At 40.2% G+C, this 13494-nt stretch overlaps 2 protein-coding genes across 2 annotated transcripts in view; both read left to right on the top strand.

Annotated features, from left to right (window-relative positions):
• The window catches only part of LOC110053644 (uncharacterized), a 294177-nt gene that overhangs the window by 204659 nt on the left and 76024 nt on the right, over positions 1 to 13494 (top strand). Inside the window, exons 4-11 of the mRNA XM_089285965.1 lie at positions 1213 to 1529; positions 1690 to 1828; positions 2416 to 2747; positions 2882 to 3020; positions 4516 to 4844; positions 4975 to 5113; positions 5710 to 6038; positions 6179 to 6317. Of these exons, the coding sequence (XP_089142091.1) occupies positions 1213 to 1529; positions 1690 to 1828; positions 2416 to 2747; positions 2882 to 3020; positions 4516 to 4844; positions 4975 to 5113; positions 5710 to 6038; positions 6179 to 6317 (1863 nt within the window). The remainder of the gene's footprint in view (positions 1 to 1212; positions 1530 to 1689; positions 1829 to 2415; positions 2748 to 2881; positions 3021 to 4515; positions 4845 to 4974; positions 5114 to 5709; positions 6039 to 6178; positions 6318 to 13494) is intronic.
• Positions 7202 to 12647, top strand: LOC149115914 (EGF-like repeat and discoidin I-like domain-containing protein 3). Its single transcript, XM_089286007.1, has 4 exons — positions 7202 to 7564; positions 7701 to 7839; positions 11091 to 11240; positions 11416 to 12647. Exons 1-4 carry the CDS (start codon positions 7202 to 7204, stop codon positions 11433 to 11435), a joined length of 672 nt encoding a protein of 223 aa, XP_089142133.1. The 3' UTR covers positions 11436 to 12647.

The following is a 13494-nucleotide window of genomic DNA, read 5'->3' as shown; positions in this document are numbered from 1 at the left end:
GTCTGTATTCCTCGCGGGATTCTCAGTATTGGTGCTGCAAACTGAGTCACAAAGTGAGTAACTTCGTAAAACAAGAATACTGTTTTCATCCCAAGGAAAAAATACATTAAAAACTTTGGCTATCTTGTTAGATCATTAAACTAAATAATATTAATATTCGTCCTCGCAGAGAGTTAAGAGAACACTTTCGGTTTTCAAAGCAAATATTTTTGGTTATTTTAAATAACGGAGCTTGATAACAAAAACATAGCGTTAAATTAAGTATCTACCTTTTTCAAGAAATCTACTATCTAATATGGGATTCAGGAACTTGTAATAGTGTTTCTGGCTGTAATAGCTGTCTTCCTTTCGGTCAGTTTTAGAGACCTTTTAAAAATCGTGAGCGCCACCTAGCCACTTGTTATCGGTTATTCACAAAAAAAAATTCTTTCGTTAACTGAACAGTAATTTAGATCGCGGGATAAATTATGTTTTTTAGGAGGCAGAAAATGCTAGTTCAGAAAATCTCGGCTGCTGACATAAATTCTTCGTTTGTTGTAATTGTAAACAAACGACTACACGGAATATTCGAAGGATAAAATATTTATATGACAAAAAATTAATATAGTTAATTGTATTTCAATTTATTATTAAATATTTAAAGATACAATTATTGGCTGAGCAAAGGCAGCCTTCATCAAAGGTTATCTAGACGAATATAACGAGTTCTAAGTCTCTAGCTTCTTTTTGGTTACCTATGGACCTGGTCAGTATATGACAAGGTTGCTGCGTTGACTATAAAACGTTTCCTGCTAGATATATTACCTATTATTAAACGACTTGTACAATTTTTCTGACTGCTAATAACTGTCCAAAGTCTACCTAAATACACGCGCAACTGATGTCATTGTGCCATTTGGAGTATTGTACGTGACGATCGATGTGGGAGGCGCAAAATTAAAAAGAGAAGGCAGGACCACACATTCCTGACTGAGAACTAAGAAAGGTAGTAAAAACTTAACGTAGAAATACGAGAGGAAACCACAAAGGACGGAGCAGGAACCGAGAATAAAGGGTACCTTCTTTTCTCTTGTATTCCGCTAGATAATGATCCACTACGTTACTTTAGTATATACCTGCATGCACTTATAATATAGTGCATGCATGTAATATGTGTAATATAAGTGCATAATATAAGTTCAAAGCATTTTTCCAAACTCTCCTCCTGTTAAGAATGTACAGCATCTCTTGGCATGGAAAACCGTCTCATCAAAGATGCTCAAATCACCGCCTCTTCAGAGTGGCACGCTGCAATCCAAGCAAGGTTAAACCTTAAGGCAGGTGGAGGCAAACCAGGGGGATGGTCAGCTCTCTCTAGTAACGCCAAACAATGGATTCAGGTGGCCCTTGGTAGTTTCACCAACTTAACAGCTATAGCTACACAAGGAAGAAATGGAGCCAGCCATTGGGTAACCAAATACCAGCTGCAATACAGTGACGATGGTGTGCACTTTCACTATTACAAAGCACTATGCGAGAGGTTCCCAAAGGTAAAACTATACCCAGCTGACAATTTCAAATTCCTACACACATTCAGATGGCATCTCTGCAGTCTAAACAGTTTTATCTGCTAATTAATTAAGTTGTACGTTTTTTTTTTTTTTCATCGTTGAAAACATTCCCTGAACATTTTTTGATGCTAATGTTTAGGTGTTTGATGGAAATAAGGACAGAGACAGCATTGTTTACCACAAGTTAAACCCGCCAGTCCTAGCTCGCTACATCAGACTCAGGCCAACAGCGTGGTCCAGTTATATTTCACTGAGGATGGAACTGTATGGTTGTTCGGGTATGATTGTTATCTGATTACTTGCAACTTTTTCAGCTTAGTTAAACACTTAAAGGTTACGTCTGATTAATAACGAGGAGGGGTGAAGTCAATGTTTTACTGATAGCTGGTCTTAATGTTCATTTTTTTTTTATTATTACCACATGATCGGAATAGCTATTATAAATAAAAAGAGGGAGGTGGAGTGGGCGTCATTATCACAAGGACTTTTACGTTTCAAAGAGCTGAGGGTTGAGTTTAGTTATGGAAGTGACGTTGTCTCTGAAAACCCCTTTAGTTACAGACAAGTGAAGTGCATGGCAAAACTCGCGGAAGAAAAAGCCAAGTTTTGCAGTTGTTAACTAAAATCACAAGTATTAGTGAATAGGCCATTAAAATCGAAGGCAAAAATATTTTTTCATAGCCGTCTTGTTATCTGGAAAGGCTTTATGTTTCTTCAACTGCTAAATATAAGAGCTGAATATTCTCGGTGGGGTCTATTATAATCGGAAACATTTTATCACTGCATGAGATTTAAAGAAACTCTTTTGGTGTGGGCTTCTTTTCCTTTTCATTCATGGTTTCTTTATCGTTTGTTTTGTGTACAGTGGTACCATGTGCGGCATCTCTAGGCATGGAAAACCGTCTCATCAAAGATGCTCAAATCACTGCCTCTTCAGAGTATGATTCAAATCACACTGCAATCCAGGCAAGGTTGAACTTTAAGGCAGGTGGAGGCAAACAAGGGGGATGGTCAGCTGTCTCTAATGACGCCAATCAATGGATTCAAGTGGCTCTTGGTAGATTCACCAACTTAACAGGTATAGCTACACAAGGAAGAAATGCAGCCGATCAGTGGGTAACCAAATACCAGCTGCAATACAGTGACGATGGAGTCAACTTTGACTATTACAAAGCACCAGGCCAAAGTTTGCCAAAGGTAACACCATACCCATCTGACCGTCAATTTCCAATCGTTGGACGCATTCATGGCACCCGTTTTACTGCTAGTTAATTCAGTTTGTTTTCAGTTATAAGAAGGTTCACGGGAGATTTGTTGATGCTAATGTTTAGGTGTTCAATGGAAATAAGGACAGAGACAGCGTTGCTTACCACAAATTAAACCCGCCAATCCAAGCAGTTTTCATCAGACTCAGGCCAACAGCGTGGTCCGTTCATATTTCACTGAGGATGGAACTGTATGGTTGTCCAGGTATGATTGCAATCTGATTACCCGAAAAGTTTTCAGCTTACTTAAACACCTGAAGATTACATCTGGCCGCACACGAGTCGATTTTTTGCCGTAGAACTATTAATTTTTTGTCGTAGAATTGCAGATTTTTTGTCAGGGTCAAATCGGGTTAACATTCGTCGGGCCATCAGCTTGCCGCGAACTAGCCGAGTTTTTGCCGCGACTAACCGCGTTGAGGCTTGGGGCCGAGTCATCCAAAATCAGGATGGCTCCTATTCCAATGACGCCGTGACTCTCATGACATTTCCTAATTGATTGAGGCGCGCGCGAGCCCCGACAAATTGTCATGGTCCACCGCACACCAGCCGACAAGGCCCGACAAGACGTTTTGAGATCTAGCACTGTCAGATATCGCCCGACAAGCTCTGATCTTGTCGCAGACGTGTCTCAATTCACCGCACACTAGCCGATAAGTTAAGGTTTTTTGTCGGCCGAAAAAAAATCGGCTAGTGTGCGGCGGCCTTATGTTTGTTCAAAAGGTCTTTTTGATCACCTTTTGATCAATATCGTCTCATCGTAGTACTGCCAATCCTTTCTAAACCGCCAGAACGACACGTATCTGCAACTTATCAAAAACACTCGTTAAAGCATAATCTGTTACGTAAACATCAGTCTGCTTATCAACCTAATTATTCGTGCTAAACTACACCAATTAACGTAACGGATCGTTGGCTCAAGGAAACGGACAATGGAAACTTTATTAGAACCATTTTGCTTGATTTCAGCAAGGCGTTTGACTTAGTCCATCACGACATTCCTCTATCCAAATTATCAATGTACTTCCCTAGTGTGGTTTAAATCATATTTAAGCGAACGCTCGCAGCAGGGAAAACATCACTGCCGCTCCCTCTTGTAGTAGAAGTTCTACAGGGATCCATTTTAGGTCCATTATTTTTTTCAATTTACATTAATGATTTGCCACTTTCTATGCATAATTCTGAAACTGATATGTATGCCGATGACACTGCTATCTGGTCAAGTCTAAATAATGCAAATTGTTGTTTTAGCCATAATGAGATGAAGCCCAATGCCAAAAAAAATAAGCAAATGTTAATTGGAACTGCTCAAAAGCTTCGTTGTGCAGACAAGACCTGCATGTTTGAGTTTAGTGCTAGAAGTGACGTTGTATCTGAAAATCCCCTTGGTTACAGACAAGTAAAGTGCCTGGCAAAGCTCGCAAAAGAAGATGCCAAGTTTAACAATTCTTAACTAAAAACCACAAGCATTAGAGCATAGGCTCGCGAAATCGAAGGAAAACATATCTTTTCATAGCCGTCTTGTAATCTAGAGAGGCGTTGTCTTTCTTTAACTGCTAAATCTAAGAGCTCAGTGTTCTCGGTGAAGGCTTTTATAATCGGAAACATTTTAGTGTCTGCATGAGCTTTAAAGGACTTATTTCGGTGTTGGCTTCTTTTTCTATTTATGGTTCCCATATCTTTTGTTTTGTGCACCGCAGTGCCATGTACAGCATCTCTAGGCATGGAAAACCGTCTCATAAAAGATGCTCAAATCACCGCCTCTTCAGAGCAGGATTCAAATCACGCTGCAATCCAAGCAAGGTTGAACTTTAAGACACGCGGAGGTAAACAAGGGGGATGGTCAGCTGGCTCTAATGACGCCAATCAATGGATTCAGGTAGCCCTTGGTAGTTACAGCAAATTAACAGTTATAGCTACACAAGGAAGAAATGGACACAGCCAGTGGGTAACCAAATACGAGCTTCAATACAGTGACGATGGAGCGAACTTTGACTATTACAAAGCACCAGGCCAAAGTTTGCCAAAGGTAGAACCATACCTAACTGACGGTGAATTTGCGATCGTTTCATGCATTCATGGCCGTTTAACTGCTAATTAATTAAGGTTGTTTCAGTTATAAGAAGGTTCAATGGAGATTTGTTGATGCTTATGTTTAGGTGTTTAATGGAAATAAGGACGCGGACAGCATAGTTTACCACAAGTTCAACCCGCCAATCCAAGCAGGCTACATCAGACTCAGGCCAACAGCGTGGTCCAGTCATATTTCACTGAGGATGGAACTATATGGTTGTTCAGGTATGATTGCAATCTGATTACTTGCAACTTTTTCAGCTTAGTTAAACACTTGAAGATTACACCTGATTATTAACGACAAAGGGTTAAGTTAATGATTTGTATTTGCTAGTACTGAAAGCTGGTCTTATGTCTGTTCAAAAGGCTTTTTTGATCAGCATTCTATCGTATACGCGTTATTAATGAAGGGAAAACTGAAACTGGAGTCTGTTATCAAAATGAGTTTCAAAGAACTGAGGTTTAAGGTTAGTTTTGGAAGTGACGTTGTATCTGAAAACCCGTCTAGTTACATACAAATAAAGTGCATGGCAAAATTCGCAGAAGAAGGAGCCAAGTTTTGTAGTTGTTAATTAAATATCAAAAGCATTAGCGCATAGGCTAATGAAAACAAAGGCAAAATTATTTTATCATAGCCGTCTTGTAATCAATAGCGAGGCGTTGTCTTTCTTTAAAATATAACTGCTAAATGAGCTTAGTATTTTCGGTGAGGGCTATTATAATCGGAAACACTCTGCACGAGATTTAAAGGACCTCTTTCGATGTTGGCCTCTTTTCTTTTTTATTTATGGTTTCCATATCTTTTGTTTTGTGCACCGCAGTGCCATGTACAGAATCTCTTGGCATGGAAAACCGTCTCATCAAAGATGCTCAAATCACCGCCTCTTCAGAGCAGGATTCAAATAACGCTGCAATCCAGGCAAGGTTGAACTTTAAGACACGCGGAGGCAAACAAGGGGCATGGTCACCTGGCTCTAATGACGCCAATCAATGGATTCAGGTAGCCCTTGATAGTGACACCAAATTAACAGGTATAGCCACGCAAGGAAGAAATGGAAGCTACTCTTGGGTAACCAAATACCAGCTTCAATACAGTGACGATGGAGTGAACTTTGACTATTACAAGGCACCAGGCCAAAGTTTGCCAAAGGTAAAACCATACCCATCTGACCGTCAATTTGCAATAGTTGCATGCATTCATGGCAACCATTTAACTGCTAATCAATTTAGTTTCTTTCAGTTATAAGAAGGTTCACTGGGGTTTTTGTGGATGATAATGTTTTACTTTAGGTGTTTGATGGAAATAAGGACAGTGACAGTATTGTTTACCACAAGTTGAACCCGCCAATCCAAGCAGGCTACATCAGACTCAGGCCAACAGAGTGGCTCTATCTTATTTCACTGAGGATGGAACTGTATGGTTGTTTAGGTATGATTGCAATCTGATTACTTCCAACTTTTTCAGCTAAGTTAAACACCTAAAGATTACATCCGATTTTTTAAAATAACGACGTGAGGTTAAATCAATGTTTTGTATTTTTTAGTTCTGAAAGCTGGTCCTATGTTTGTTCCAAAGGCTTTTTTGATCACCATATTATTGGCATACCTTTTATTAATTTAAAGAGGGAGCTGGAGTTGCAGTCATTACCAAAATGAGTTTTACGTTTCAAAGAGCTGGGGTTTGAGTTTAGTTTTGGAACTGACGTTGTATCTGAAAACCCCTTTAGTTATACATGTAAGGGCCAATTTCCAATTCGCTCGGTTTCAATAGGCAAGATTCACTCTTGTTCACTGACTTTAATTCGACTAACACCCCAATAAGACGCTCTTGTTTGCTTGTACATAATTCCATCAATCGTCCGCGTCTTTATCCGTGTTATCCGTCGTTACGTCGAGTGAATCGCATACACAACTATAACGTTTGCCGACGCTCGCCATTACATGCACACTCGAAAAGATCACGTGACTTAAACGCGGGAACTAAACGGCGGGAATAATACATGAACAATACAGGGAACCCAGCAACAATACATACAAGTAAAGTGCATGATGGCAAAACTCGTGGAAGAAGAAGCAAGTACGTTTTGCAATTCAGTGTTAACAAAAACCACAAGCATTAGAGCATAGGCTAGCGAAATCAAAGGCAAAAATATTTTTCCATAGCCGTCTTGTTATCTGGAGATGCGTTGGCTTTCTTTAACAGCTAAATCTAAGAGCTCAGTGTTCTCAGTGAAAGGTTTTGTAATCAAAAACATTTTAGTGTCTGCATGAGATTTAAAGGGCCTATTTCGATGTTGGCTTCTTTTTTTATTTATGGTTTCCATATCTTTTGTTTTGTGCATCGCAGTGCCATGTGCAGTATCTCTAGGCATGGAAAACCGTCTCATCAAAGATGCTCAAATCACCGCCTCTTCAGAGAGGGATTCAAATCACGCTGCAATCCAAGCAAGATTGAACTTTAAGGCAGGTGGAGGCAAACAAGGGGCATGGTCAGCTGGCTCTAATGACGCCAATCAATGGATTCAGGTAGCCCTTGGTAGTTACACCACATTAACAGGTGTAGCCACGCAAGGAAGAAATGGAAACAGCCAGTGGGTAACCAAATACCAGCTTCAATACGGTGACGATGGAGTGAACTTTCACTATTACAGAGCACTATGTGAGATGTTGCCAAAGGTAAAACTATACCCAGCTGACAATTTTCATATTTGCAGTCTTTAAAGGATCTAAACCATTTTACTGCTAATTAGTTAAATATCATTTACTCATTCATGTGGAAGGTTCACTAGAGATTTGTTGCTGTGATCTTTAGGTCTTTGATGGAAATAAAGACAGAGACAGCGTAGTTTACCACAAGTTAAACCCGCCAGTCCAAGCTCACTACATCCGACTCAGGCCAACAGCGTGGTACGGTCATATTGCACTGAGGATGGACCTGTATGTTTGTTTAGGTATGATTGTAATCTGATTACAGCTTTTTAACTTTGCAACTTTTCCAACTTAAAAGATCGCATTGGATTTTTAATTGCGTAACGTACATCTAATCAGTGATTTATTAGTTCGTGGTAGGAAGTCATTGTGTTGGTTTTGGTAATACTGACAACTGTCAAACATGCGTTTTTTGCAAAGCAATGTGCAAAGCTGAAAGACCTATACTAGTTCGCCCTTTGGAAATGAATGACCTTCATGTGCCATCTTTTCAGTGAAGCTTAGTCAGTCATAGAACGATATGCCAGAAAATCTGGTCGCAGGTTTGTTCCAAAGGTTTTTTTGATCACGATATTATCGGCATACCTATAAATAATATTAAGAGGGAGGTTGAATGAAGATCATCACTACATGTAGGTTTGGGTTTACAGTTTTTTTAGTTATGCTGTATCTGAAAAATGTTAGGCATGTCACCTAAGCTGCATGGCAAAGCTCGTGGATTATACATCACAAGCCTTAAGCTGACGACATTCAGCGCAAAGGACATTTTACAGTAGGAAGCTTATAATCCCTAGTTACTTTCTAATTCGCTAAGTTCAAACGAACGTAAATTATTTACCACTTAAATATCTGCAAAACAGATACAACGAAGCATGGGTGGACCGCATGCGGACTCTAACACTTTTATTACCCTTTTTTTTTGAAGATACGTTTCAAAAGAATAATATAATGAACCATGAGCTAAATTCCTTAATATTTTGTTACTCGTAATCGGCTACACTTTGGTTCTAATACGTACATGTCCTTAGCATCGTCATTTTTGCAGCGTCCGTGAAGCTTTAACAACCTCTCAGAAACGTTATGCGAGATATCGTTACTAACAACAGAGGTTACCCCACCAGAACGTAAACTATGGAGGCCGGAATCTTTGGGATCATAGCCCACATCCTTTAAAGCATCCTTGAATATCTCCCTACAACGGGTATAAGATAATTTGCCATTCCTAAGGGTATAAGGTGACTTCCTCTTCGTTAATGACTTGAACAAGGGCAACGGACTTGATAGGTCAATATCGGCTGCTTGGATATACCTACGCAATACCGCCACAGGACAATAATTACTCTCTAACTTAGAGATATACGGATAATTCCCCTCCTTATACACATCTGTTTTACTCTTTGGTACAAATACTATAACAAACTCCTCGTGAAAGAATATGTGGTTGGGCTGAATGTTAGCTAATTCATTAAAACGAAAAAATGCAGCAAAGCCTAAGGAGGTTACTGCTGCAATACGTAAGTCCTTCAGCGATGCTCCTTCAGCACCAAATCTGTCGATAATACTTTAACCGAGGTCAGCATCAACAGGCTTCTAATTGCTAACTGGAATGCTCCTTGTTCTCTTGGAACACTGAATCATGCTTCTGCAGTAGGCGTTGTCCAAAGGATTAGGACCTTCATCAGGCGTGAAAGAATGTAGCCATTTAAGCGCGGCATGAACCAACACCATTGAGGCGGGAAACCTAAGCTGCTGATCTAAGTTCAGTAAATAAAGGGAAAAGGTATCTGAACAGAAATCTGTCTACTCCTACACCACGAAAAAAAAAAAAAATTAATTTCGTTGATGTACTTTTTCGCAGTAGAATTAGCCCTGCAATTAAGCAAGACACTAAATAAGGAATTGCGATCAGGTGTGAGAGCAGAAGGGAGTAACGTCCAAGGTTTAGTTACAATTACGACATGTAAGAAAAATTATGAAAAGGAAGGGAAATAAAACTTGAGTCAAACGACCTAACAAATAAACACCTAAGATATATACCAAAGGAAAAACTAAACTCCATAACATCGTGTAATGTAACGGCACTGGGGCATAAATTAGCCACGCCTAAAAATCCTAACTCAAAAACAAATGCCCGACGTTCGCAGGGATAGACAAACCAGACAAAACACGGAGGTCCTAGAAAAGGCATGCACCGCAAAAGAGGCAACATTTATAAAGCCAAACTAATAGCGTCGTGAGAAAGGTTAGCAAAAGTTTACACATGTTCGGCCACATAGCCTGACACACAGGGGGTCCAAAGTCAGCTCGTGAACATAAAACGGACGGACACAGCTGCCTTACATAAAGTTTCGTGCAATATTTGACGGATAAATCCGAAAATTTCAATATGGTGGTATCCGCTCTTCAGGTCAAAACAAAACATAAAGGCTTCTGTCATGAAGTAGGATAAGGCAATTTTCCAGTCTTCATATTTGACGGGCACCTTTCTCAGACACTTATTAATGTATCTTAAATCAAGCCTCTTTTTGACAGTGGTTTGAACGGAAGCTGGCAATGGATTGACCACCAACGGAGGTACGGCAACTTCAAGAACATGCCCCGATTCAACTAGTTCACGTATAGCATCCTCAACAAATTCAGCATGGGCAAGGGATGATCTGTTGCTTTTGAATACTGCTGGTTCTGGATGACTAAGGAAAGGTAGCATATATCCCCCGCGCTCCCAAAATTCTAGTTTTCTTCAAAGATTTCCCTTAAAATTTACAAGTGGCGGATGGTCAGTCAACTCAAACTCAAACAATTCGCTTTCACAATGTACCTGTGCAATATCCGAAACTTCCTCTTCAAACACCTCGCTGATTAGGACCGGGGTGGGGTTACATTACCTGACAGGGCTTGTTAGAGATGTTAGAGTAGCTGGTTCCACGGTAGACATTTCTGGGGCTCGACCAAGCGCTGGTACAGTCTCTCGCCTGGTGGCCGAGCTTAAAGCATCTAAAGCATTGTGTGCGATCCATGTAGACTTCTCTGCCGCCTGGAAATAAATGAAAACAAAGACAGTATCAGGCAATGGATAAACAGGAACAGATTAAAGGAACATATCTGAAAGAGGGCGGGCGGGCGGGCTATACTCGTGTAAAATAGAGAAAGTGACCGGCTCGAAGGATAATAAGTGTAGGGTTGCAAGCGAGAGAGATCAAACGAAACTGCCTTAAAGTATGAATGGAAAGAAAAGACCAATCACGACTTCGCAATAAGCGTCCTCCAACACCTAACACAGAAAATCCAGCGAGAAATGTTACGTTAAAATACTGGCGGAAAATGTATAGGGTTTTAGTATAAATTGATGGTCTCATATTTTGGTTTGGGAGGGGGTTATCTTAATGAGAAGGATTTTTTTTGTCTGAGATTTAGAGAGTGCTAAATTTGACGGGGGCTTGTTTTAAATTTACTGATTATCTATTTGTATTCGTTCATTGTCATCTGGCTATAGGTAACGCAACCAATTCAGGCTTGCAAGTAAATCGACGAAGACGGGAAGTGGGCGATGACGTGACTAATGTGTACTCTTTGGCTGAGGATCCACTCCACCTGGCGCGAGGGAAACGAGAGGAAACGCGCGGGAAGGACCTGGATAAAAGTGGTATGTAGACGCGGTACGTGCAAATTGAAAATTGAAAAATGATAAATTGTATTTTTTTGACTTAGCAATTTTGAGAAATTGTCATATTGTGTCATCTTTCTTCTCATTATTTGTGTTCTTAATCCATCTATGTTCCTGTCTTCCCGGTGGCTCTGCTTGTGATGTGTCTTGCTAGATTGGCCCGGACAGCACTGATGATATTCACAAAGTCACGTGACAAGTCTGCTGGGTATGCTGTGCTTGTCAGCGGTGATCAGGAGTGAAAGCTTTCTTAATAGACCATATTTGTATTCTCGGCATTGAACTGGAACTAGCTTGACATAGAGGCTCATGTAGGGGAATATCATTAAAAAGAGATAAAGGTTATTTGCATTTGAAAGATTCCCCGCATTAGCCTCAGTTTCAAGCTAGTTCCAGTCCAATTACGGGAATACGAATACGGCCTACTACTTGATCGAAAGGACTTAGGGTTACTCGAGCTTGAGATATGTACAGAACTACTGAAAGTTTCCTCGCTAATCTTATTATTTGTGAACCTTAGGTAGTGAGCCCTGTAGACAAAACACTAGTTATTACCACTATTCTGAAAAGTTCTTCGCAAACTCATCACTTATTCATCAAGTTAAAACAAAGAAAATCACGACCGTGAAGGAGGTTTGGATACCCGGTCTTAATTAGCACAGATTTTGACGATTTTAACTCTCTCTTTACTCCTTAGTTTTTGTTTTGATTGGGAAGATATATCAAACACACGAGACATTGTTTCATCAGCTACCCAAACACCTGGGCTCTTCAGTGAAGTTTTCTGTTTAAATTTTTTGTCCTTCAATTTTGGCTTTGACTAATGTCAAACTCCAGGAAACATGGACAGTGAAAACATTTTTATTCAAGAGAAATTAGAACTCTGTTTAACTTTTAATCCTGGATTAGCGTTAATCGGCTATCGAACAACCGGGCCTTGGGTTTTAGTCAAAAATTCTCCGCTGCACGTCTTATTTCAACTCTCCTCTCGGTGTTTGGCCATCCCGATGAAACACTTCCTCTCGAATTTGATATTACTTCATGTATAGATGTATAAGAATCAATCTTTTGCCCCGTTAATTTGCTTTATTTTCTAACATTTTGTAAGAGGGCTTTCGAGATTCATTGTCTTAAAATAACTCGCTTTAATTACATATCCCTAGCTCAAGTTAAGCCTAACAATCTACTTTTTACCGGATTGACGAAAACGTGTGATTCAGCTATAGCTAAGGGGGCTTGCTTTTAGTGTTTGGTTTCTAAGATGTAGAATACATTGCTAGTAAGTCTGCGGGGGATAGAATTTAGATGGGTGTAATAAGGTACCATTTCTGTAATGTAGAAATTATTATGGGCTTGCAATAAACGCTGGTTTGCTATAAAATTGAAGTTGTTGTCTAGGGGTGTTTTTTTTTTTTTGTCATTCGAACCAATAATTTTATGTCCTTGCTCATCACAACATCGCAAAAATTACCCAGATGGTGACCGCACTAGCAATTAGCCAGTTAGTCTTCTTCAGGTCAGAAGAAGACACGGCAAGTAAGGCATCAGAAGTCACTCACAAGCTTAGTCTTTCCTCAGATCCTCTATTTTGTCTTAAATTCGTCGAGATCGCAAACTTAACGAAATATTAACCCAGCGCGTGGGATACACGCGCTAAAAGGCAGGGTGGGGGGAGGGAGGGGGGAACTCGCAGCAAAAGCACTAACGTCTGTGGGCAGACTATCAAAAGGTTAAAGCTTCCAAAAAATTATGATAAGTTACTTTAGAGGGCCAACAGCTAAAATCAACCAATCAGATCTCTCCATTTCCGGTCTAGTATTATCTAAGCATTGGACTGCGCACTGGTTTAATTTATTACGAATTTATTTTACATTAGAGCCCGTCGCGGACCATACTGTATAATCGGCAGTACTCGACAGACGGTGGTGTTTTTCATGTGATCAGTTGTACGTTTGTGCGTAGCTGGTGGTTTCGTTAGGGTGTTTCGGTGGGTTTTCATGGCGCGGAACGACCTGCAAAGCTGCGAGAAAAATGATAAAATGCGTTCAAATTCCCGGCTGTTTGACTTCAATGGCGACGACCGTGGTCAGTTTGATCAAAATCACAGCGTTGTTTACCAGGAGGGGGGGATTGGGGAGGGTGAGGGTGTACCAGCGAGGCCTGGAACCGAGTTTCCATGATCGCCCAAGTTAAGGACGGTGCCTACTAAATACAAAGTTTTTTAGGTTAGGAC

The sequence above is a fragment of the Orbicella faveolata genome, unplaced genomic scaffold, assembly GCF_042242905.1.
Source record: "Orbicella faveolata isolate gen_17 unplaced genomic scaffold, um_ofav_v1 contig_13, whole genome shotgun sequence".
NCBI lineage: Eukaryota > Metazoa > Cnidaria > Anthozoa > Scleractinia > Merulinidae > Orbicella > Orbicella faveolata.
The sequence above is the reverse complement of the archived record's forward strand: the minus strand, read 5'-3'. Positions and strand labels throughout refer to the sequence as shown.